The sequence below is a fragment of the Manis pentadactyla genome, chromosome 15 (genome assembly GCF_030020395.1).
Source record: "Manis pentadactyla isolate mManPen7 chromosome 15, mManPen7.hap1, whole genome shotgun sequence".
NCBI classification, from domain to species: Eukaryota; Metazoa; Chordata; class Mammalia; order Pholidota; family Manidae; genus Manis; species Manis pentadactyla.
The window spans coordinates 46,685,230-46,710,564 of record NC_080033.1 but is presented as its reverse complement, the minus strand read 5'-3'; the positions used below and the strand labels follow the sequence as shown (position 1 = coordinate 46,710,564).

Below are 25,335 nucleotides of genomic sequence, written 5' to 3'. Positions count from 1 at the left end.
TTCTGGGTCTTGGACAGGAAGGAGGGTCTGGAGTGGTGGGGGAGGGACAGATGCCAGAAGGGGGTGGAGGCAGAACTTGAACCGAAACCCAATAGCCTCTTTGGGCCAAATATTTCTTCCTGGCCTCAGAGGTACCTGTGGGGGCCGTCAGCTGGGTGGGGGGTGGGCAGGTGGCCGGCTGGCACACAGGTGCTCAGCAGTAGCTAGTCTACTTCTTTACATGTATTACCTCAGTTAATTCTTGCAGTAGCTGAGGTGGGGGCATCATCATGCCCGCTTTTCAGGTGAGGAAACAGTTTCAGGAGGCATGGGAGGGGAACGGAGGGAGCGCGGTGGAGTGGGGCAGCCAGGGCCAGCGCGGCCCAGCCCACCTGCTCATTCCTACCCACAGTGGGAGCCGGTGTGCCAGACACTGCAGCCCGCAGCACGAGCACATTCAGCCCCTGGCTCCGGGACCGCTAGCCGCCCGGGCTCCATCCGGAGGAAGCTGCAGCCCTCAGGTGAGCCTTTAGGGAGCGGCCAAGGGTGGGTGGGTGAGCCTCCCCATGGGTTCATAGCTACTGGGCTGCACTTACCTGGATGGGCTTTTCCTTTTTTCCCGTTTTTAAAGTTTATAAAACTCATCCAGAACCTGTTTCATAACCTTCCATGGCCCTGGGAAATAGGGCAGACAGCGCTGGGTCCACTTCACACATGGAAAATTGAAGGCCCCTTTGACAGGGTAGTTAGTGTAAGGAGAGGCTCAGCCCTCCTGGCTAGCAGGGCGGCTGCCGGGGTGCCCAAGACGGGGCTCTCTGAAGAGGGCTTGCCCTCTGAAGCAGGACTGGCACACCCCCCGTCCAGGGCCTTGGCTCCCATTGCAGGGAAGGGCAGGGCTCCCTGCATGTGCCGGGAGAGGACTGAGCCAGCCATAGGACTGGAATCCAGGGCTCCAGACCCCCAGCTTGGCCCCACATTCAGAAGGGCCTGGCAAGTGCTGAGTCCACAGGTATAGGGGCATCAGGGTCCTGGGGATTCCTGGCCCGAGACAGGCCCACCAATGAGACGTCTGTCCCTTTGATTACAGCCTGACGGCTGGGGCTGCAGTCTCCAGGTGAGTGTGGGACCAGAGGCCCAGAGCTGCCACCCACCCGCCTGCCTGGCTGCCTGGGTTGCAGGGCTGTGCCGGGAAGCTGGCTGCTCAGGGCTGAGTCTGTTCTGCCTGCTGTCTGTGTGCTTCTGCCTGGCCCCTTCCTGCTCTCCCAGATGGAGGCTGACAGAACCCTCTCCCACCTCCTGCAGGCAAGTTGAGGCCAGTGCCTGTATGATGGACACATCCACCCTGCCAGACCAGAGCTGGGCCCTGAGGCCTCGCTGGCCTGCGTCTGCTGCAGTGCCAGGAGCCTGGACCCAAGGCCAGAGTGGAGGTTCCTCTTCTGCCCCATCTCTCCTGAGAGGAGAAACATGTTCAGAAGGAAATGGTGTCTCTCAGCTGTGGCTCTGGATGCAAATGCATGGGCTTGAAGGGCAGAGACGGCCCACTTCACCTGGCAGGCCCCAGCCATCAGAGTGGGCCCTCTGGGGAGGGGTGCAGTCCATGGGAGGGTGGGCCCCTTCCCTGGACTGACCCAATCCTCTCCAGCCCATGGGGCCCCTCTGCAGTCGGGGACTGAGGAGCCTCCTGAAGGCACAGGAACCGTGGGAACTGGGCGGTTGGTGGGCACCCTGGGGCAACCCTGCCCCCCTCTCCAAACCCCCAGCCCCCACTGGCGTGTACATAGTGTTCCTAGGTGTACATAGGTATTTATGGCCTGCAGGGGGCCAGTGGGTGGGGATTGTGCTGCTCCCCCTCATCTGCCTGGCACCAGGCTCTCTCCTTGCTCACTGGCCTCTTGACACTTTCCTCCCTCTGAAATCCTATTTAAGAACTTTTGGAAGCTTAGCCATTTTTACTTATTAAAATAAAAACCTTTTACACAAGTGTAGTCTGAAAGACCTGTCTTGGTCTTGTGAGCCCCTGGTCAGATCTTGGGGGTGAGCATGTGCTGTCGGCTCTCAGTGCTGGCCGGTCACCCACAGCCCTCCCAATCTGCCCTCCAAGCAGGATCACATTCTGAATGTCCATGACTGGGAGGGGCCGGTGACACCCCACCCCACCCGGGTCACCCTTATCATGATTGACTGCCCCATACAACAGTGCTATCCCCTCCACCGTCCAGATGGGAAACAAGGCCCTTCAAATGCCTGGAAGCCAAGGCCAGGGTGGCCCGCCCTCTGCCCTGGCCTTGCCCCCTCTTAAGTGAACTTGCTGCAGGTGAGTTCCATCCTCCTAGTGCCTGCAGGACCCGTCCGCCCACCCCCCAACCAGCAGTGCCCCCACCATGGGGTTGTGTTGGCCTGCACCTGGTCCCAGTCTTGGGGGAACGTACATGGGGGCTCATGGGGTCCTCCCGCCAACTGGAGCTGAACCAGCCGGCACAGGGGACTCCTACAGGTAGTGAACACTGTTCAGAGCCCTCATCAGGGGATGGGGCAGCTGCCCTTCCAGTTCTGTCCCTGGGGGCCTGCCGGGGGACTGGAGAGGGTGGTGGCCATACCTACAAGGCTGGGGCCCTGGCACCCTGTAGTGTACAGCTGTTGGCTGGTCTTGGAGGCATCCAGAGGACTGCTGGGAGTGTGGCTGAGATAGAGGTGATGGGCCCGTGGCGCCCACCCCTCTCCTGTTTCTCCTAGCCAGTGAAAGGACTTGCTGCCTTCCCTCCTCAAGTATGAATTTACCCTTTCCCACCAGCCTGTCACTCTGCTGCCCCCTGCTGGCCACACTGTCTGGCGCGCCAAGCAGGCAATCCTCGGCCTGGGAGATGCCCCTTACAGCAAGGAAACCAGGAAATAGTTACAAATTTAATAAAATTCGCCTTATAAATTACAGCAGCTGCCCTAGGGCTCAGTTCACTGCCCCAAGAAGCAGGAGCTGGGCAAAGCTGTGCAGCTGTTACTGGAGAGCTCAGGGCTGTGGAGGTGGCCAGCGGGCCAGCACTGCCGCCTCCAGAATGGCTACAGGGCAGCAGTGGGGCCACGCAGAGGCTCATGGGCCACTGGGCACACAGGGAATAGAAGTGGGGGCTGAGGCCAGGCCCAAGGGCCTTGGGTGCCCCCACCGAGCTTCTCAGTCCAAACTGGCCATGAGCAGGTGCAGCTCGCGGAAGGCACTGCCGTGGCGGCCACTCAAGCCTGACTTGCTCTTGACGAGGCCACTGATGCTTTTGAGCTGCTTGTAGCAGAGCCGGCACTTGTGGAGCCTACAGGGAGAGGGGCAGTGTTGGAAGCGGCCAGCCAGCATGGACACCGTGACTCCTGCCCAACCCTGGGGCCTTTCCTTCCCAACCAACTACTGCCACTCCTCCTGCCAGGGCAAGGCAGATGCCCAAAGCACAGGATTCACCAGGTCCTGCCAGGGCTCAGGGCAAAGCCAGGCCACAGAGGAACACTGGTTCCGGCTTCCCAAGCCCATGTGCTCAACCACTGTCCCTGTACAGTCACCTCCTCTAAACTGTTTCAGCAGGACCATCAACAAGCAGCTGTTCCCTAGGCCTGTGTGTCCTCCCCTGGAATAGCACCCCTGCCCCCAACACACACCCAGCCTGGCCCCTCACCTCTCCTCCCGGCTGATGTCCACACCTACGGAGGGTGGGGCTGCCAGGATGTCAGTGATCAGGGGCAGAAACCGCTGCAGGATCAGCTTCAGGGAGGTGCAGCCTGTCTGGACATAGCTGCAAAGGTGGATGGATGGATGGAGCCACACAGAAAGGTAAACAGAGTGAAGTATACAAAGACAGGGGGCAGAGACAGGTCAGAGGCAGCATGGGCTTGTTTTCACTCTGGGCCCTCGACCTTGGAGGGGACAGGGATGTCACACAGCCACGGCACATGGGCACCAGCCCTGGAGGTCCTTCCTGAGGTCCCTGAAGGAGACTCCTGCCTCCCTCCCTACCCTGTGAAGCAGGTGTGGCTTCCCCACACTTACCTCTCATACTTGCTCTGCAGAAGCTTCTCGATCTGCGGTAGGACTGTGGTGCATAGGTCCAGCTTCCACAGGGAACTGGGGAGAGGCCCAGGGACATGTGGCCTCAGCACTTGGCCTCGCATGTTCTGCCCACTCCCCCCGCTGCAGCCACTTACGCTTTCTGGTTGACAATGTTTAAGAGGTCCACTACCACCGCCAGGTCATTGATGGCAACAGCTGAGTCCACCGACGTCTGTGCAAACAGAGCACCCGTCAAGAGGGGACTGGGCACAGGGGTCCCTGCTGGGTGTGGTGTGGTGATGGGGCTGATTGTGGGGTGTTAATAAGACTGCACCTAAGATGACGAGGGCAAGGCCAGGCCCACAAACAGGTGCTCAGTAAATGGCAGCTTGTGATGATGATGGTGGCAGAAATAAAGTCAGTCACGGCATGGGGACAGGGCTGCTTAGCCCCTACTGTTTCGTTTCCTTGTGTGGCCTCTTCCTGGTTCAGCCCTAAGCCCAGGGCAGAGGTGGTGCTTGCCTTGATGTCACCTGTGGTCCACACAGCCCGCACGGTGTCCAGGTTCTTATGGCGACTGGTGAGCACCACGCACATGGTGTCATGGCCTTTTCGGATCTGTGACATGGCATCCTCGTCGACCAGCTCTGCCTGCTGGGGGATCTTCATGGCCTGCAAGGGATGAGCACCCAGATGCTGGCAGCAAAGTTCTGCCCTCGACCCATGGGCCTCCACCCCAGTCACAAGTGGGCGGGCCTCCACTCACAGGCAGGAAGTCAGAGGCCTTCAGCCCGATGGGCTCGCTCCGGGCAGCAGGGATGATGGCAGGCTCAGCCTTGGGGGCGGGAGTGACAACCGGGGGCCAGGGCAGGACCTCAACCTGGAGGGGCCCAGAGCTTAGCGGATGGCCAGCCTGAGGCCTCTTTGTCCTCCCTCCCCAAACCTTTGCCAACATGGGAGGCTCCCCATGCCACACCCCCTCCACCTGGACATACATTTGGCACCGGGAACTGGGTGTCCATGGCTGGGCTGGGCTTTGCTGCCTCCTTGGCTGTGGCCATGTCTGCAGTAAAAGGGACACATCACTGGGTCAGGTCAGGCCAGGAAAAGGGCCTGGCAAGAAGGTGGCAGGGCTCAGGGGGGCACTTAGGGCAGCATCTGCAATTAGGGCAGATGGAGCCAGAAGCAGTGGGGCGGCCCAGGAGGCCAGGGAAGGAGGGTGTATGTGTGTGTGTGTGTGTGTGTGTCTGTGTGTGTGTGGTGTATGTGTGTGTGTGTGTGTGTGTCTGTGTGTGTGTGTGTGTGTGTGTCTCTGTGTGTGTGTGTCTGTGTGTGTGTGTCTGGATGGAGCCAGAAGCAGTGGGGCGGCCCAGGATGCCAGGGAAGGAGGGTGTGTGTGTGTGTGTGTGTGTGTCTGTGTGTGTGGTGTGTGTGTGTGTGTGTGTGTGTCTGTGTGTGTGTGTGTGGTGTGTGTGTGTGTCTGTGTGTGTGTGTGTAGGGGGAGCCCTGGGGAGGCCTGAGGGTGTGGGCTGGGCCTGTCTCCTCCCTTTCCACCCACCCAACCACTGGTCCAACAGAAAGCAGGCATCAAGCTCTGTGTGTGGATGGGACCCAGGAAGCTCCAGGGAGTAAAATCCTGTCACCTCACTACGGGTGGAGCACCTTTGTGCTGGGGGGCCTGGAGGTGAGTGGATGGTGAGTGGGAAGCACAGGAGGAAGAGGCCCTTCAGAAACCCAGCCCCGAAAAAGATGGTGCCTTGAGGAGAAAGCCAGGTGGAAGGGAGGGGCAGGATGCAGGACAAGGTGCCCACCTATCTTCCTCCCAAGTCACAAAGAAGATCATGTTTTCTTACCTACCCCTTCCACACACACACACACACACACACACACACCAGTTGGGCCTGCAGTGCCTGGCTGCCAGCTCTGGGCCTCTTCTCTTTCCTGGTGGGTCAGAGCCCCATCCCCCATCTACCATGCCCCTCCCCATGCCCGGCTCGCTCGTGTCCTGCAGCCTGTGTCCCTCTGTAGACCCGTCTGTGTAGCTGTGTCTACCACTCAGCCCCCTCACTAGGGTGTGGGCTGAGCAGCTGCCTACCTTGTTCACACAGGGGCCTGGCACACAGTAGGTGCTTTTGGGCAAGTGGAGGGGAAAGATCCAGTGGGAGATGCTGGGACTGCGCCACGGGAGGGAGACCTGGGGAGCTGGAGGCCCAGGGAAGCCAGGCTCTGGCCCTGACTCACCGTCCTCCGGGGGTGCAGGGAAGGGCTCACTTCTTCGGGGTGGAGTCCGACCTGCAGAGGCAGAGCAGGCTGGGGACTCATGTAGGTCAGCCCAGGGCTCCCGTCGGAGCCTTAGGGCTGGGCTGACCTGGACCCAGGGCCCTGTCAGGACATGGCACGGAAGGTGCTCCCAGGCACCCGCAGTTGCAGATCCATGCCCCTTCTCCCAGCCGTCCAGACCCTCCGCTGACCCCCTCCCACCCTCTTGCTCCTGTGGGTCCTTTTGCTCAGGGCAGGAGCGGGCACTGAGGGGCTGCAGGGCACAGAACCTGGGCCCAGGTGTGGGCTGGGGATTAAGCTAAGGGAACGGAGCGACATAAATGCCACTGACATCCCTGGAAAGAACTGTCTGCCTCCATCCCACCAATGGGGATGCTGGGGCTCAGGGGGCGGAGGGGGTGCAGGCCTCACTGATGCTGTTCCTGGGCTGGAAGATCTCATTATAGTCCTCGGCGTTCTGGATCTCGGCCCTAGACTCCCGCTCATCCCGGTCGTCCTCGCTGCTGGGGCTGCGGCGCTCACTCTCCGAGTTCCGCCTCACCCTGAGGGTGCAGGCGAGCCAAAGTGAGCTGGGACGGCTCCCCAAAGCCTTCCCAGTGGTGGCCCATCTGCGGCGCACCCTCCCCCACCCCTGCCCCTAGCGCCCCACCTCTGAGGCTTGCTGCAGGCTGTGCTGGGCCGCTCGTAGATGCGGCGAAGCGGGGCACTGGGGTGGGGCGGCTGCTGAGCCAGGCGCTGGCTGTCCTGCACAGGGCCCTGGGCCACTGTGCCTGTCCTGGTAACTCGCGTCAGGTCCACCACGTAAGAGGAGACATTGCTCTGGGAGAAGGCCACGCCTATCTGCAGGAAGCAGCAGAGCTGGGGCACGACCCTTCCAGCAGCAGCTGGGGTATGGGTGGGCAGGATCCCAGCAAAGCTGGGTGGCAGCCAGGGGGAAGGGTGGGTATGGGCGGTGGCTCTCTCACCAGCTGGTCGTTGCAAATGGCCAGGTCAGCCACCTTGCCCCAGTTGACTAGGACCACATCAAAGCAGCGCTCGGGCTCCCAGCCATAGACGCGCAGCGAGTCCTGGCAGCCACTGTACAGGCAGCAGCCATCGGGGTTGAAGAGGACGCTCCTGGGTCAGGTAAGAGTGGGTCATGGATCCCAGGAAACCCAGGGAGGCTGTGGGCAGCTCAAGATAAGGGGGACCAGAGAGGGGAGGAGAAAGGCCCACCACATCCATATCCCAGTGCCCAGGAGGAGGGCCGGGCCCACCACCCAGCGGCTTGCGTACCTGACAGGCCCTGGCTCCCCTTCAATACAGCTCACCACCTGGAATTTCTCCAGATCCCAGAAACGGATGGTCCTGCAAAGGCAGCCAGGCTGTGCTGGGAAACCAGTGCCCCCATGCTGGCCTCCACACGCGTCCATGGGCCCAGAAAGCCCACTTCTTTCCAGACACCTTCCTCCCTGGGCTGGGGCCCCTAAGAGCAATGCCTGGGCCCAGGCTGGCCCTGCACAGGCACAGGGAGGGAACTCAGCAGGTGGGAGATGAACACGGGCCTTGGATCTGGACATGCCATGGAGGGCCAGGACACTGGGGCCAAGGAGCCAGAGCTGGGGGACATGGGACCAGGGTCCCATCTTGGCTTGGCTGGAAGTCAGTTCAGTCTACACAGGATCACCAGGCATGGTGCTCTGGGACAGACAGATAAACACATACAAACAGTGGACAGAGATGTGAAGGACAGCAGTCACAGGCGGGAGGCCCTGCTTCTCTTTCTTACCTGTCAGAGCTGCCAGAAGCCAGGAGGTACTCGTTGGGGTGAAATTCCACCACATTGACAGGCCCCGTGTGGCCAGGGAACTCAGACATCATCTTGCCAGCAGTCAGATCCCAGAGCTGGGGCAGAGCAGATGGAGGTCAGGACCAGGCCTGGCACCTCTGCTGCCTGCTCTCCCTCTACTCCTGCCTGAGCTCTCCAGCCACAGACCACCTTCCACTCTGGCTAGGCTTGGGACCCGTGAGTCCGATCAGGAGGGAGGTGAGGACCCAGCCTGCATGTAATCAGCAGACCCCAGAACCCAGCCCTGGGCCCAAGTCAGGCAGGGAGGTACCTTCACTGTGTGGTCATCTGCGGCCGATGCCAACCACTTCCCGTCGGGGCTGAACCGGAGACACCGCACGGCCTGGCTGTGCCCCTGAGGAGAGCACAGAGCACTGAGCTCACCCTCGGGGCCTGGGCCCCTTCCACCACCCGCCTCCAACCCTACTCTCGACACACAGTGCTTCCTGGGGAATAGGCAAGGAGGGGACAGATGGCCACGTGCGGGAGATGTCACAGAGGGACACTTCTCCACGTGTGGTCATGGACTCCCCATCCTGCAGGATGCCCCAAGAAATCAAGATTTCATGGTCACATAGTCTAGGAAACAATGCATCTTATACCTCCCTTTGGAGAGTTAAATACCCTCTCTTAATGTCAAAGGTCTAAAAACCTCCAAAAATACTTACTTATTGAACTCAGTGCTTCCAAACTCATTTGAACAGGAAGTCCCTTCACCTAGTGACACCTGTTACCTACCTGCAAAAACCACAGTGTGGAGCACAGTCCAGGTAACAGGGCTCTGGGGCCCTCACGGAAAGCTGGGGTTCCAGGTGGACCACCCTCGGCACTCCTGCTGCACCCCAGACTCATATTTCTCATTTGGACTCTGGTTTCTCATGTTCTCCCCATGTTGGACAGCAGTCCCCTCCAGCCCCTGCCAGGGCCTGGGCACCACCCTGTGCTCCAGGCCTGCACAGTGCTCATGGCATGACTGACAGAGGACGCCTTCCTTACCCGGTATCGGAAGACACAGCCTTTCCTCCTTATGTCCCAGAGCTGTGGGGAGAGGAGCAGAGGGGCCAAGTCAGCACAGGTCACAGCCAGGGTGGGCTGGGGCTAGAAGGCCAAGTTAAGCACAGTCCTGGAGCCTGGCTCAGAGGGCAGGGTGGGGCTGTGAGCAGAGAGGAACTCTGCGTACCTCCAGATCCTTACACCCCAAAATGACAGGGGTTCAGAAACTGCTCAGTAAAGCTGGACATTCTAAGCAGAAATGTCTGGCAAATGTTTCCACATGTCACCCCCACTCCCCCGGGAGGCTGTGGATGCCACACACAGGGAAGATGCACCCATACAGAGCTGAAAGTCCACCCCCAAGCAGGACATGCAGGCCCGGTCCCACTGCCGGTCAGAGTGGTGTCTCACTTTGATGTTCGTATCCTGGGAACCTGAAGCTACGAACTCGCCGTAGGGGTGGAAATCCAGGCTGCAGATGTTGGCTTTGTGTCCCATAAGTGTGCGAAGAACTAACAAGGAAGAAAGCAGAGACAACAGCATGAGAGGCAAACAAGACCACTAGCATAGGAGAGGCTGGGATGCTCATTGTGGGCGCTTTAATATTATCTACGTGGCAAAATAGGACAATAACCCAGACTCTCAAAACAGGGAGAAAAATCAGCCAGGGTCCTAGCACCCTAACTAATCATCCTATTTTTCTCCTGAGAGATGACAGCGATTTCTGTCATTACTCGAGCCCTCAGAAAACGAACTTCACCCTCTCTGCAGCTTGTGCCTCTGGGCTCGTCCCCACGTGCTCTTCCCAGAGCAAAGCCCAGAGCCAGCAGAGCCAGGTAGCTACCGCAGCTGGTTCAGGCCCCACGGACATGAAGCTTATGGTCGGCGGCATCCCACCACAGCTGAGACCGCACAAGCAGAGGTCCAAGCTGGGGAGCAGCTGCTTGGCTGAAATGAGAAATCTAGGAGGGCCTTTGGGGGAAGGTGGTATTTGAGCATGATGTCAGTGGGTGGAGGATGCTAGGCAGAGGGAAGTGGTGGGCAAAGGACCCAAGGAGGGCAAGTGGAGGGAGTACCCTGTGCTTACGCCAGCCACCGATTCAAGGGATCCTGAGGGTGGCCCTGAGCACCAAGAAAACACCAGGAGGACGTAAGTGAGCCTCAGAAGCCTCAGGGGCAGGGGCCTGTCACCTCCTGCTGCCCTGGGAAACCACATCCCACATCCTTCATGGTTTCGCAGGCACCTTTGCTGCCAGGTCCAGCTGTGCCCACAGGCAAATCTTGTGTTTCTCAGAGGAGTCTCTGGTCCACTTAAATTTGGCTCCTCTTTCTGGCCTCATGTGTCTTATCTTTTGAAAGATTTATAACTCTGCTGTCTGGAAGAAACCAATCACTCCATGAGTGCTGGGGCCAAGGGGTGTGGGAGGCCAGGATCCCTAGGCTTGAGCCAAGGTGAAACAGTGCCTGGGAGGTAGTGAGTGCTCTGTTGGAGGAGGTAATCAAGCTGACTCCAGACACAGTGCTTAAGGTACAAGAGAGTCAAGGTCTAAGCCAACTCGTGTGTGAGGGTCTCCATCCCTCAAGGGCCAGGGCTGGGGCACTGGAGCCAGATGCAACTGGATCAGTCTTGGCGCTGCCCCTCACTTGGCTGTATGACTCTGGGCAATATCTCACCCTCCCTGAGCCTCCTAACAGATCATGGCCAGAATTAAGCAAGAAAATGGGCATGAAGCGCTTAGTATGGGCCTGACACAAGGTCAAGACTCCATAAATGCCTGTGGTAATTATTATTCTTGTCATTTCTTCCTGCCTGAGCTCTGCCTTCTTCATCCCCTCCTCTCCGTCCCCTAAGCTGGACCTTGTCTCTTCCTCAGTCCTCAGAGCACATGTCCTGGTTCTGTCTTGTGGTCCCAGTTATGTCCCCAGGATGCCTGCTGAGCACTGCTGGTGTGCCAAGAGCGGGCTGAGTGACTTCAGGGCATCAGCCCCGCCACCGCCAAAGCAACCAGGAGGGAGGTGAGGGCCTGAGGCTGATCAGCAGGGTGCAGAGCCAGAATTTAAACCAGGCACTGACTCCTGAGCAGCATGCTTTACCATGTGACCCTTTACATGGGTCAAGGGAACTCATTTGTCTAAAGTTTCTAGGACAGGGCCAGGCACACCTACAGGCCAGATGAAAGTGAGCTGCTCAGTTGTCACCTGCCTGAGGACAAAGTGCATCCCTCTGCCCATCACCCACCACATCTGCCCATCCTACTGGGTATCCCCTGCAGCAGGCCTGCTGGGCACTGAGGTGGGGCTGAGCCACCTTTCTATCTTTCATAGAGTGACAAGGTGTCTACCATGCTTGTTGAATGAACGCCTAACTCACTTGCACCAAAGCCTGAACAGCTGCCCCTGTAGTTGTCACCTGCCATCTGGGGTTCAGCACTGCTTGGCTGGCCAAGGCCTTGGGGACATGTTGCCCAGTCTGGGGTCTGGACAGTGCAGACTCATGCTGGCTCCTGCTCCAGTCCACACCCAACCCCTAGCCCACCTGCTTTGTGCCCCACAGCAAGATTTCCAAAATCCTGCCCCGCCCTGAGAGGATATGTTAGGTCCCACCCTGCGTGGGCTGTCTTCTTCGTGAAGCACAGGCCGCCCTCCTGCGGGCTGACTGACTGGCCCACCCTCCCCTCTGACTGTGCCATGGAAGTGGCAGGACCACATTCTTCAGGTGTGACTTCTGCCCTTACTCTTGTCCCAGAAGGGCCCTCGGAGGCTGTGACGCTGGACCCCATCCCAGGATCCAGGAGCCACAGGTCGAGGGGCCTCCAGAGTCTGTCCGCCCCATGTAGGAACTTCCAAGACCCCAGCCGAGGAGCTGCTTGGCCTCTGCCTAAACCTGCAGTAAGAGGCTGCCCTGCGAGGCGCCCAATGTGACAGTCAGGCAGCCCTTTCAGAACCCCATCTGCACCTGGGTGCCAAATGTTTCTGTCATTTTCCCTCACACTGCAGTGGGTGGGGATGGAGATAGGCCTAAGGTCTTAGCTCTTCCTACCCAGGCTGCTGAGGGCAAACATCTCTTCCATTGTTGAACCCACAAATGGCAGAGTGGACAGTACTGGGATGGGAGTGTTGACATGAAGATTTGAGTCCCAGGTTACACCCCTTCCAGCCATGGGGTCTTCAACAGGTTCAGGGACCTCTTTGGGCTTCAGTTTGCCCATCTGTCAAAATAAGGGGTCCCTGCCAACCTGGTTTTGTGACAGAATCACCTGGAAGCTTACTGAATGCCAGATTCTGGGCCCACCCCACTAGTGAATCAGAAGTGGGGTCTGGGCTGTGTGTCTGTAATGAGCTCCTTGTACAGTAGCCAGCCCTGGTCAAGGGCCCAGGAATTCCAGAGGTCTTCAGTTTCCTTCTCCGCCCACCTCATAGACCTCCTCACGTTTCCCTGACGCGTGAGATAGTCGTGGCTGAGAACACGGCACCCCTGGCCTCTCTCTTTTATTCCTTGTTCCTCAGTGAATGGTGAATGGCTGGTGCCATCCATAGGCATTCAGGTCCTGGGCTTCCTAAGAAGTGAAGCACCATTTGCCCAAGCCTTTTTGCTTTCTCAGTGAGAGCCCAGCCAGCCCGGGCCTGCCCCTCCTTGGCCCCTCGAGCCCGGCGATGCCCAGCATGCCCTGGCTCCTGAGTGTGGCCAGGTGGTGGGGCCACAGGCTGAGACACTAAGCACGTAGGCCCTGTTTGTTATCTAAGAGGTGATGGGGCTCAGTCTTTCTTAGGCTGCCCGTCACTGCGTGGGCAAGCACACTTCTTGGGGCCCAGGAGCACCATCTTTCTGGAGGACCACCTACACCAAAAGACCACTGTTCCTGAGCAGAATGAAACTGACTACTGGATATGCATGGCTGACAGCCACCATCCAGCAGCAGAGGCAGAGCTGTGGCATAGGAGAGGCCCTGAAGGACCTTTCCATCTCAATCAGGCAAGGGGGCTTCTGGAAAAAGCAGCCTTGGCAAAATCCATGCTGTCATTTCCTCTCCTGTCCCTCGGGTAGCAGATGGCCTCCCACCCGGCGTGCTGAAGGTCCAGACTAGACGCTGGCAAGAAGTAGCAAGCAAACGGGTTTTACTCAGACCTCTCAGTGTTGGCCTGCACAGTGTTCTGAAAAAAAGTGCTGAATTAGCTGTCAGTATTTAGAAACGGGTGGGTTCCACATAAACTTCCAGATTCCCAGCTTCTCTTAAAAAAATCAGAGCAGCTGGCAATCCTGTGCCCACACTGCCATGTGGCAACAGCAGGCTGAGGCTGAGAGGCAGGCCCCCTTTTAGGGAAGGCGAGACTCTCCACTTGGCCCAGAATTGAGGGCACAAGTTTACAGACTGGAAGAGCCTGGCTAGGATCTAGCATAAGAATGAAAATAGGCCCACACTGAGGTTCCCTGCTGTGACACTTCAGGACACTGGGACAAGGCACCTACAAGCCTGGAGAGAGGAGTGGGGGGGTGGGGAGGTGGACAGCTGGCCTGACCTAACAGCAACCCTGGAGCCTAAAAGACCGTGGAGCTACACCTGCAAGATCCTCAAGGAAAAGGAGTTCCAACCTAGAATCCTACATTCAAACTCAGAAAAAGGATGGGGGTGGGGGGCATAAAGGCATTTTCAGCCACGGAAGGTCTCTAAACTGCCAGTCATGCACCTTTGCTCAGAAAGTTACAAAAGAATGTGCTCCATCAAAAAGGGAGAAGACGAGAAAGGTGGCAACATGGGATCTGGTGCAGCAGAGACAGACAGAATTCCCTGCAAAGGAGACAAGAGGGCCCCATGGTGACAGCCAGGCTGCTCCACTAGGCCCTAGGGGAGAGAGGCTCTGAGAGGAGACACCTCAGATACAGGATGGGTTTGAGGGTAAACTCAAGGAGGAGGTTTGCTCTTCTGGCAGAGAACCTGGGGAAGAGTTGGTAATAAAGACAGAGAAAACATACAGATTAAACAAAGCAAAACAATTACTAACTCCAGGAAAAAAGTTACAAAAAGAGAAGAGATGTAATCAGCTCTGAATAATACCTATATGGTCCTGGTAATATAAACTTTAAATATTTACAAAGTAACGGTGAGAGGTGGAAGGGCAGTATCATGAGTGCAGAGTTTGGGGGTGGCTCTGAGAGCTAAATTCTCATCTGCCCCAGTGAGGCAGAGGCTAATGCACAAAACAGAGAGGTAAAGTAGAGGTAATCCAAAACCCCAGTTAGAGGGCAGGAGGTTGAGGCCTCTCCTGAGAATAGGAAGGAGTCAGGCAAAGGCTCTTCTCCCATCCCGATCATTTGTAGAACTACCAGTAGTTGACTTTTCAAACTATGTATAACCTTTATAAAGATGAAAACTGAATTGGAACAAACAAACAAACAAAAGTACAAGGAAACAGCACCTTGTCACCCCAGGCCCCATTCCTGCAGGCTGCCTAAGTTGGGGCACTTGCACCTCAGTTCTCCCCACATAGCCACCTTACTTGTTTGCATCCTGTATGGCCCCTGTGGCCCTTAATGTCCTTCCAGATTCTGAAGCCACATAGGCACCCACCCACCCATCCACCCAGTTGTCCATTCAGACATTTCTTGGGTGCCTCCCTGGTGCCAGCACTCAGCCAGCAGGGACTGCTGCCAGGCTCAGGGAGAGGGGGGTCGCCACACTGTCTGGCCAGCACTCCAGGAGAGAAGCACCCCAACTACAGAAGCCTAGTCAGCATAGACTTCCTGGAGGAAGCAGCTCAGAGCTTGAGACAAACACAACCACAGGCGTGCACGTGGAGAAGGCAATGCCTACTTTTGGCAGCTTCCAGGTCCCAGACGCGGATGGAGCCCGACTGGGAGCCAGCCACAATGAGCTCCTCGGGGGTGTTGAGGCGGACACTCTCCACTGGGGACGTATGACCGGTCAGGCTCTGTGGAGAGAGGGTGGCAGCTTCAGCGCACTCCGTGGATAAACCCTCAGCTGCTGCCCCAAATCCTGGGTCCCCTGGAAGGGCATCAATGAGAAGCGACTCAAGCAGGGAGGGCGCGCTCTACAGAGCCACCTGCAGGCTCTCCTGCAGACAGGCTGAGCAGCTGCTTTTCCTGGCCTTAGCTTCCAGAGCTAAAAGTGGGCCAGACCCCAATCTCTCCAACCCCCTCCCACTGCCCACAGTGCCTCTGACAGGGACATCACCTGCAGAAATGGCCCTGGGCCCCGTGAAGGGGAGTGGCTGACTCTTCAGCCTTGAGTCCAAACACCACCCACCTCGGCTCTGCTCGTGTCTCCATTCTGCCTGGCCCAAGCCCCTCAGAGGGGACACCATGGCAGAACCGAGGCCTGGCTTGGCAGTGGGACACATCTCGCCCCTCTGTAATGCTTGGGTGCCTATGGGTTGCCCCTGCTGGAGGACCCTGCTATGCTTCTAGGCAGGGGCTCATGGAGCCCAGAAAACCAGGAAGTAACTCTCCTGGAAAAATTCTCACCCAACTTGGTGCAGGCTGAGCTGGGCAGGTTCTGAGCCCAGGTCCTGGGCCTGGCCCCTCAGAAGCACAGGAAGTACTGGCATGGCCAGCTTTCTGGAGAGGAGGCTGGGATCTGAAGTCCACAGCATCTGTCACTCCCCGCCAGCACCAGCCACACTAAGGCACAGTGGTGACTGTCAGCATTTGCTAAGACAGTATTTCCCATGGGGGTTGGGGATGGTAGGGGAAAAATGCTCCTTAGCAGAACTACCCAAAGGCCAGACAGTTACAAGCTTGTCTGGCTCCCAAACGTTGCCAGCAGGAGTATAAAGGAGCACAAACTCCATGGAGGACAAGTGGGCAAAATCTCCCCACATTTAGAAGTGCACATTCCCTGCATGCCAGCAATTCCATCACAGGGAGCGTACCCCGTACACACTCAAACACCTGGAAGCCTGGCCCAAGCTGTGTACTGTACTGAATCTCACTGACAACACACTGACAACAATACAGAAGCCCATCACAGGGAAAAACTGGATAAGCTGTGGTCATCCATAGTCACCCATGCAACTGGAACCCTATTTGGTCATAAAAATGAATGAGGTGACCCTCTGAATATGATAAAGACGAATCTCCATGATACTTTTAGGTGAAAAAAAGATGGAGGACAGTGTATATAGTAGGATACTGTTTGTACAAAAAGAGGAACGGGGCACATACCTATTTGCTCACAAAGGTATAAAATAATTCTGGAAGGGCACAGAGCCATGGTTGTCTCTGGGAGGGATGTGGAGGTCAGGTGAGGAAGGAAGACAGTATCATTGGATATTGAACTATATGAATTCATACCTACTCAAAAACACTCAGAGACAGATACATGTGGATGGCTGCAGAGGGGAGCATGTGTGTTGATCCTAAAGGAGAAATGGTGGCAGGCTGCAGGCACTGAGAGGCCTGCTCTGTGGTGAGGACAGGAAGAGGCCCAGGGGTGGCTGCTCCTGGTCTAAGAAGGTAAGTCTAGAGGCCAGACCCCAATGTGCTCACTGTGCTTTTCTGGGGATGACAGCATGGGGTCACTTCATGTCCATTTTTTACCAGTCTTTGTTTAATCTTTTTCAATGTGTGTACATTACTTTGGTATTTCAAGGGGGAAAACACATTTGAGCCCTAAACAAAATGTAACAAAACAAAACAATTTCAATTTTGTTCCTCACCCTGACAGTGGTTCAGGTCAGGTCTTAGGCCTCTGCCAATCTCACAAAAACACTGAGGTGATTAAGTTCCTACCAGTAAACATCACCTCCCATCCCTTTTTATTTCTGTTTTTACTTGGCCAAGGGTCAAAAGACTGCTAGTGCCCTGTGCTGGCAGGGCTATCGGGGGAGAGGGCAGGTGCCATGCTGCTGCGGTCAATGTAAATTGATTACTGGAGGGCAATTTGGCAGTATGTTTTGAAAGCTTTTTAAAAAGTGCACGCCCTTGAATTTCATGCAATGATCACAAATCTGCTCAAAGATTAGGTGGATGAGGATGTTTACCACGGGTGGCTGAGCAAATGACCTTCCAGGTATAGGAAATAGGGTGTGGCCGAGCTAACGGCAGCTCATCCCTACAGTGGAACACCATGAAGCCTCTGACAATCCTGTTGTAAAAAGCTATTTGTTGACATAGGAAAATGTTCACAATACTGTTATCTTAAAAACCAGGTGACACGCACAAGTCCACATATACATGCATATACATATACATGTATATGGCTACAGCAACACCAAGAAGGACACAGACCAAGCTATGAACTATGGTGGTCTTTGGACGATGAAACTATGTGTAATTCATTTTTGTATTTTTGACTCCTTTGTGCTTTCCTGTTTTGGAAGACAGTTTTTGGCACTGAATTAGTTGTGTAAGCAGAAGGAAAGTGCTATTTAAAAACAGCTCTCTAACCAGCTCCAACCAAGTGTCCTCAAATCCTTTTTGTGGACTGAGGCGGGAAATAAATCAAAGCAACCCCCCATGCAGCTGAGAGGGGGTCCAATGGGCTGATGGGCAGAGAAGGGCTGTAAGCCTCAACCTTGGCGGAAGGGCTCATTTTAGCTCTACCACACAGGTTCTGGAGTTCTGCCCACCGTCAGGTGGCACTCCCATTCCTGAGGGCCGGCCACTGTCCCAGCCATCCTGGGCTGTCTGGGACCTTCCTGAGCAGAGGGCTGGGAAGGCAATGATGTTATGCTATGTCCCTCTACTCTTGTATTGAGTGCCCAGCCACTTATCTGGTTGCCCTGGGCCTGACAGAGACTGAAAAGCTACCTGCTGCTCACCAGTCCCCAGTCCTGCCCAACCCACATCCCCTTCCAGGCCCCTGTCCTGTCCCCACTGGCTAGCTGAGGCTCACCATGATGCAGTTGGGCTTGTTGATGGACCACAGGTTGACACGACAGTCATCCCCGCCTGTAGCCAGCAGTCGCCCAGAGGCTTTGCCCAACACCAGTGAGGACACGTTGCTGGCATGGGCGACGATCTCCTCTACACAGGAAAGAGCAAGATAGAAAAGACAGTCAGTGGGTGACATGGGGCCACGTGGAGGAGGGGCGGGCCTTGCCCTGCTTAGCTACCAGCTCTTGCACCCAAAGCCCAGTGGGAGGCCCTGTGCACTTCAGCTCCCCTTTGCTGCCAGACACCCCCTCATGAGCTGGAGGACCAGCTGTCGGGGCAGGGCTGGGACACAAATGACTATTTCTCAACTTTAGCCATTCCTGTCCCACCCTTAAGCCTCAAGACTTTTTCTCCTTTTTTCTGCACATCAACTGGTAATATTATTAACTTACTATGCTCCATTTTTAAAACTAACTATTTTTATTTAGCTCTCTCTTTTAGCATTAATCTCCATGAAATTACAAGTTTGGTATGCTCACTATACTTTTTCTATGATACAAAAAGAAAAATGAAAATAATTATTACAATAAAAAATATCAAGCCATGTGCCGCCTACGCCCTCCTGGCTGCTACTCATGGAACACATAACCCTCTTTGGGGAGCGCCCTTTAAGAACTGTTCAGGCCGACCCCAGACATGCTGTCCTCCTGTGAGCTCACCTACGGTTCAGCCCGCAGCTTCAGAATCATGGACCAGGTGCTGCTCTCTTTTGCAGGCTGTGTGCCCTTAGACAAGTCCCTCACCCTCTCTGAGGACTGGGCTCCTCGTCTGGTAAATGGGGATCATAATAATGCCTAGCAGGTTGAGTTGCTAAGGATTCACCTGGAGCATGCCATACACTGTGCTCCGTACACTGTGCCCTGTGGTTGTTAGGCAGGCTAAGGGCTAGTTGCCATAGAGAGAGTGGGTATTGGAGCCCCAGGAGGGTGAGCTGCATGAGGAGGGGACAGGAGTTAGCCAACTGTGAGGTCTAGGTGCGAGGGGGTGAGAATGAGGGCCGACCAGACGAAACAGGGCCATGTGGGCAGCCACACAGGCCCCTGGCCTGGACCTGGTGGGGCAGCAGTAGGGCAGCAGCCATAAGCCTCAGAGGGCATCATCAGTGCCCCAAAGGGAACAGAAGTCGGGTAAGGAACCGAGAGGCAGCCCAGGCCCCAAGCCAGTGCCCCGGTGAGCGCCTCCTGGGAACGAGGAAGAGAAGACAGGTCTCCCCATGAAGGCAGAGGGAAAACCCCAGTGTGCCCATGCTCTGAGGCAACTGGGAGGCTGGCTCGGGTGATGTCAAGGAAAAGGGCGTTGCTGAAGTCCTGCACAGGGCTGCTCCTGCGTTCTAGCTCTGGCCCCCACCCTGCCTGGGGGTCTCTGTGGGGCCGGCTTCAGACCACAGGGAGACTGGGAAACTGGGCCCAGGAAGCCTGCTTGCCAAGCAGTGTGGCTGAGAGAGGCCACCAGAACTGCCCGGGGATCATGCCCCAGCTTAACCTCACAGATGCCACCTCACCTCAGGGCCCAGACAGGCAGGGGTGAGAGGCCCCTGCAGGCCCAAGTATCAGCCGGGCCTTGGAGACCCCACCGCTGCATCCAAGGGTGCTAGGCCCCTCTCTAGTCCACATCCCGGCTGTGGCATCTTCTGTCCTCTGGACACTGGAGGGACAGATGCCCGGGGTGCTCTGCTCAAAAACTCTTGTCTATCCAGGCACTTTTACTGGGCCAAAGTGACTGCCCAACCCAGAAAGAGGGCAAACCACCCTCTCCCTGAGCACCAATCCCAAGCCTCAGGCCCTCTTCGGTTCTCTGAAGACATGTCCCGCATGCACTGCCCTCGGCCCAGGACCTGCAGGCCTGAGTGTCTGCCCAGCTCTCACCATTCCCAGGGAATGTTCTGGCTGGGCCCCACCTCACTGGGCCTTTTGGGCACACTGTCACCCCTCTCTGGGTTTCAGGACCACTGCCCCTATAGATATCCATTATTTCACAATACAACTGTTTCCTGGGTGGCTGCTCTAGGTCCAGGAGTGGGGAGACAGTGGGGAACGCATTCTGAAACAGGGCATCCAGCTGGAAGAAGCACACACTTTGGGGTGAGAAGGATTTGGAGCTTGGGCCCTTCTAGAAGGGCTCCCAGCACTCCCCTCTAAGCATCCTAACAAGGGACTGAGTAGAACCCCTGGAGGAACCAGGGGGAAATGGGGCCATACCATAGACACCAGGCAGAGGCCCTGGCACTGGGCACTGGCCCAAAACCTCTGGCCTTAAAGACAGCAACCAAACCACCAATGGCCCAGGCCTGGGAATGGAATTTTAGTACAAAGAAATAAAAACCCTCAACATCTACTGGCAAGCCAGGCTGGTGACTGCTGCCTGCCCTGTGGCACAGGCCCATGCCAATTTCCCAAGCTCAGGTGGCACAGCTTAGGCCCCCTGTTCCCAGCCAGAGCAGGTGAACACAGCATTCTGGTTAGAGGTGCTAAGGACTTGCATCCAAAATGGAAAGTGCGAATAACTGGGCTTCAGTGACCCCATGCCAGTCAAGTACCCTCTGATCCACACCAGACTCTAGAGCCACAAAGAGCCAGAGGTCATTTGGCCTTGGGCTCTCCAGACAGCTTTTACCCATGGGAAGTGCTGTGCACATCAAACTGTCAGCAGATGCCCAATATGCCTGATCACATCACTTCCTGCTTGAACACTTTGATGACTTGGCCTTGCCTTTACAATAAAGCCAAACCCTCAGAAGGGCTGGGTGTCCCTAAAGACCTCACCAGATACCAGAATGTGGTATCACATTCTCCCCACTGTTGTGCTATGCTACAGCCTGTGGCCTCCTTTGAGCCCTTCCAATGCACTGAGCTTCCTGCCTCAGTGCCTTTGCACATGCTGCTCAGGCACCCTATAGCATCCCCCTACCCTCACCCCTCCAACATCTAGTTAGCTGATCCAAAGCACATGTCCCAGCTGGGAATTGGAGGAGAAATGCAGGAGTGTTATTTTATGATTCCTGCCTGTCACTCTCTCCAGCTCTCAGCTCCATTGCATAGGGACCTTGTCAGGTTTGCCCCCCAACTGTCAACCCAGTGCCTGGTTCTATGCTCAGGAAAGACCAGCTGTTGAAGGAATACATAATCCTCCAAAATACAAAGCTACTCTGTCCAAAGTATACCCTCCTTGGGAGTTCATAACAGGGTTCTTCCAGAACCCTAGGGCTGAGGAACAATCTAAAACTGGCCAAACCTCTCATTTTACAAATGAGGACACTGAGGCCCAGAAAAGAGCTTTACCTAAGTTCTAACCCAAGGTTAAAAAGGGACAGAGCCTTGCCCCAGCTTCTGAAAACTGCTCAGGGACAGCTCATAACAGAGGGCGACCGGTCTGGGCAGACCAAACCTATGCAAACCAGTGATTATAGGCGGGGTAAGCCTCACAGGGCACCAGCATGTAGAGCAGTAGTTCTCAAAATATGATCTGGGGAAACTTGGGATCCTCAAGGTCGTTTCAAGGGGTCCAAGAGAACAAAACTATTTTTATAATACTAAGATGGTATTATACTTGTTTGCTCATAAGTATATAGTGAAGTTTTCCAGTACATACATGACACATGATGACATCATCACTAATGGCATATTTGACTGTATATTCTTGTTGTAAGACATCTCAGTATTAATATCTAACGATAGATATAACTCCCATAAACAGAAAGTCTTTGGGGTCCCAATAATTTTTACTAGTATAAAATGGTCCTAAGAGAGCAAAGTGGTGAGAACCGCTAGAATAGAGTAATGGTGAGAGTGGGTGGTACACATGCTCAGTCAAATTCCAGAGCCCTGTCAACATCCCTCTGCCTACCCTCCCGCCCCCACCCCCATCCCAAGATGCCTTTATCTGAAGGGGGAAGTTTGACTTGTGAGATGCCAATGTCTGAAAATGCCAAGAACATCCTTCAGAATTTCTCATCCTCTCAGGCCCATCAGCCTAACTGGAAATCCTGCAGTAAAGTGCTTCTTTACATTCACCATCCCACTGGAATCTCACAGCCACTCTAGAATACAAGTGTGATTAGCTCATTGTACAGACAGGAAACTAAACCTCAAAGAGGTTAAGTCACTTGCCCAATGTCATCTAGCTAATAAATGCCAAAGTCAGGATTTGCATCTTTGTCTATCTTACTCAAGGCCTGAGAGTCGCCCCTTGTGCCAGGAATAGGAGTCAAAGCTTGAGGTTCAGTCCACCCAGCTATAAGCAGCTAATGAGGCAAACAGTGAGAAATAAAAAATGAAAACTACTCACGCAACTTCCAGGCTGTCTTGGTGACCACAGGGGTGGCCATCCTTCAGTTGGCTGGGACCTGAAGCTCCACCCACAAAATAGACTGTACTTGCCGTGTGGGGTGGGGGTGGATCCCCCCCAGATCCACAAATCAAGTTGGCAGGGAGTTTCCACACATCCAGGTAGAGGGAATGCCTCGTCTCTCAGCCCCGGACTGCCTTGTGGTCTTAAATCATCTACAGCAGCCACGGCAGCAGCCTGTGAGCGCCTGTCGGGATCTTGTATCATGGAATGTCAGGCTTGAACCATCTCAGCTCAACACCAGGCTGGAACACAAAACAGAGGTGATGGCTTGTTAGGAAACACTTGGTGAGAGTTTGGGGGACTCCGGGTTTGAAGAACTGTAGCTGTAGTTCCCTGGATCACCAAGGCCACTTGATAAAGACAGATACCCACCAATGCCACCAGAGTCAAGAGCCACACTGCAAATTGGGTTTGAGAATCTGGAGAGGGGTCACCTCAGACTGGGTGACTCAGAACACAGGGAAAAAGAAGGTCCTCCCAGAGGCCAGGATGAGGGGAGGCGAGGCTTTGTTCCAGGAGGCTGGCTGCCTGAAGTGCAGCAGCCGCAGTGGGGCGGGGAAGTCCACATGTCTGCAGTTCAGACAGATTTCTGGGAGTCACTGTTTTATCTGACGTATGATAGGGGGTGGAGCCAGAAGCTAAGCTTAGGAGCTTATGAGAGGCGCCTCAGACAGGCCCTGAAATCTCTTGGGAGAATCTCAAAGAGGGCCTTGAGGGTCCAATCCAAGAGGGTCCAAGAGGCAAGAGAACTAACTACTCCTGGCCCCTGCAATTCCCAAAGACAGTATTATGAACTAGGCCTCCAGTCTGGGCATGAGTCGGTATGACTCCTCAACTGTAAAAGGCCACCTCGTAGAGCCTTCTATCGCCTTCCTCCAAACCTCTGCCCCATGAACCTCTCCTCTCCTTCCCCTTTCTCCTGACTTCTCCAGTTTTACCCCTCTAGTCCTCTATTCCCTCCCCTTCTTCCCGACGCCAGTATCCTCCATAAGTGCACATCCTGTCTCCTGGGCTCGGTAACTTGGCTCTTGCCTCGCCAGACCCCATTTACTGCCCTTCCTCTCTGCTATCAGTATCCCCCATTCATTCACTCTCCTGCTTCCTGTGGCCCTATTCATCATCACCCGTCCTCCTGAGGGCCCCCGGCTCTGCTTCCGGTCTCCCCGGTCTTCCCCTCATGCCCCCATCCTGGGACTGGTTTCTCCGCCGCGCCTGATTCTCCCACTCCTCACAGTCTGCGGGGCATGGGCCCCAGCATCCCCTGCCTAGAGCCCTCGCCCTCTCCGCCGCAGCCAGGCCCGGATCCGCCAGGCTCTTTCCAGTTCAGGACTCATCAACCCCTCGCTGCCTCCCCACTTGCCCACTCCACCTGCAGGGGCAGCTCCGGAGGCCGAGGCTGTGCTCTAGGCGCGACCCCTACTTGCCTCCATTCTCTCCCCTGATTGGTCGCTGCTTGACAACCGACCCTCACAACAAACCTCCGGCCCAGAGCCCTGCCCCCCCAGCCTATCGCACCAATCAGCCGCCACAGGAGCACCGCCTCCTGCCAGGCTTGACCAATCGAAGCAGGCGCTTCTGCCGCTTTTCCAAAGTCCCTGCCCACTTTTCCTGATTGGACTAATCACGAGGAAGGAGCATTCAAGAGCCAGCCCTCGGCCTCTAATGACCCAATGAAGACTCCGTTTCCTTGGTCCCGCCTCCGCCTCATGCCCACCCTTCCCTCCCCTATCTTGAACCTAGTTTGCTTTTGAAAATTTTTGCGCGACGCCCTCCAATGATGGCTACGTCAATTGCTTTAGCAACCATCTCCGTTAGACCAATCAGCGTTCACTTTATTAGAAAACCAATTCCCAGCTAGCCAATGGGAAAAGGATATCGGAAGCAGCTTGAAGCCGAGGACTTTCCATCTTGGAGTGGAGCTAATCTTGGACGAGGCCTTAGTCAGCGTTTTGGCAGCTCCCGCATCTTCCCTTTGCTCGGGGGCTGTGCTGTCGTGGTGCGAGGACTTTGCTCTTTTTCTTTGGTTCAGATGCTGGCTTGAATGCCCCACAGGAGGTCTGTAGGGAAACAGAACCAGAACTTAGGTCCGAGTCCAGAGTGGAGCCCCGGAGCGCCGTGCCCACGGCCGCACCCTCGGTGAATGGATGAATTGGCTGCTCCCTTAAGCGGGGATGAATTGGCTGCTCCCTTAAGGGGACCGCCAACTAGCAATCCGAGAAAGGCCGCCTTCATTTGTGATTCGTGCGTGGGGTGGGCTTAGGGAATCGGCGAGGGTCGGGGCCCCTCGCGTGGCCTCACCCTCAGGGGGCTTCTTAACAGGAACTGGGCGGCACCGGAGCGGCTCCTGGGGCCAGGCTGTCAGCCGCGAGGGTAGCGCAGACTTCCCAGAGCCCGGTGCCTGAAGTCTTTATTCCCCAATCACTCACTGAGCTGGAGGCTGCTTGATGTCAATGCTCCCGACCACCCTAAAGGGGTAGATTCCTGTCCTGTTCACAGAACAGACTCAAGTGAAGGTGCTTGTAAAAGGTTACGCAGCTAAAAAGTAATGGTGTCAGGATTTGAACCCGTGTTAAAGCAAGACCTACGGGTTTCTCCACTGTACCACACCTCTGCCAGAAAGAGGGTCCACCCCTCATATTGTACTTTTGGAAATAGACTAAGAGAGGCGTACCGGCACTATCAAAAGAGGACTAGATTAGCAGAATAAAGTCCAATCAAAACTCTTCACCCTGTATTTTCCCTCAGCTTTTTATTATGAAACACTTAATAGAGATAACTGGAAAGAATACTATGATGTACAATAGTTTAGTGGTAGAATGAGTACCCATATACTTACCACCTGGATATCAACACTTGCTGATATTTTGCCAAATGTGCTTTGTCCACGTAATTTTTCTGAACCATTTGAAAGTTACAGACAGCAAGATATTTCACACCCGACACTAACTACTGAGCATATAGCTCTTAAAAATAAGGTCCTCATCCCACATA

The 25,335-nt window shown here is 55.6% G+C and overlaps 2 protein-coding genes across 12 annotated transcripts in view; one reads left to right on the top strand and one right to left on the bottom strand.

Annotated features, from left to right (window-relative positions):
• Positions 1-1,959, top strand: part of KIFC3 (kinesin family member C3) — a 57,244-nt gene extending 55,285 nt beyond the window's left edge. For 8 of the 10 annotated variants that reach the window (XM_057493063.1, XM_057493064.1, XM_036897645.2 and 5 more), the window contains 2 exons: positions 392-500; positions 1,282-1,959. In XM_057493063.1, coding sequence (XP_057349046.1) covers positions 392-500; positions 1,282-1,307 — 135 coding nt within the window. In that variant the 3' untranslated portion in view covers positions 1,308-1,959. Of the gene's footprint in view, positions 1-391; positions 501-1,066; positions 1,094-1,281 lie in introns of all 10 variants that reach the window. The other 2 variants (XM_036897644.2, XM_057493062.1) reach the window with 2 other exon arrangements.
• A 908-nt stretch (positions 1,960-2,867) lies between these two features.
• Positions 2,868-23,855, bottom strand: KATNB1 (katanin regulatory subunit B1). Of its 2 annotated transcripts, none has more exons than XM_036897804.2 (20): positions 23,714-23,855; positions 22,282-22,586; positions 17,957-18,087; positions 14,915-15,032; positions 9,516-9,616; positions 9,108-9,149; positions 8,383-8,466; positions 8,052-8,167; positions 7,559-7,630; positions 7,249-7,399; positions 6,933-7,123; positions 6,695-6,825; positions 6,245-6,295; positions 4,999-5,066; positions 4,770-4,883; positions 4,526-4,675; positions 4,159-4,235; positions 4,004-4,078; positions 3,633-3,749; positions 2,868-3,278 (listed from the first exon to the last, which is right to left on the bottom strand). In XM_036897804.2, the coding sequence occupies exons 2-20, from the start codon at positions 22,319-22,321 to the stop codon at positions 3,146-3,148; spliced, it is 1,962 nt and encodes a 653-aa protein (XP_036753699.2). In that variant the 5' UTR covers positions 22,322-22,586; positions 23,714-23,855; the 3' UTR covers positions 2,868-3,145. The 2 variants fall into 2 exon arrangements, with proteins under 2 accessions (XP_036753699.2, XP_036753700.2); XM_036897805.2 differs by lacking the exon at positions 23,714-23,855 and adding an exon at positions 22,717-23,689.
• Positions 23,856-25,335: the final 1,480 nt, after the last annotated feature.

Coding starts and splice junctions, on each gene's coding strand:
- KATNB1 (XM_036897804.2), bottom strand. CDS start 22,321: ATGGCCACCCCTGTGGTCACCAAGACAGCCTGGAAGTTGC. Junction 9,617..14,914: donor GGACCTGGAAGCTGCCAAAA/GTAGGCATTGCC, acceptor CTTCCTTGTTAG/TTCTTCGCACACTTATGGGA. Junction 8,168..8,382: donor CAGATGACCACACAGTGAAG/GTACCTCCCTGC, acceptor GCTCTGCCCCAG/CTCTGGGATCTGACTGCTGG.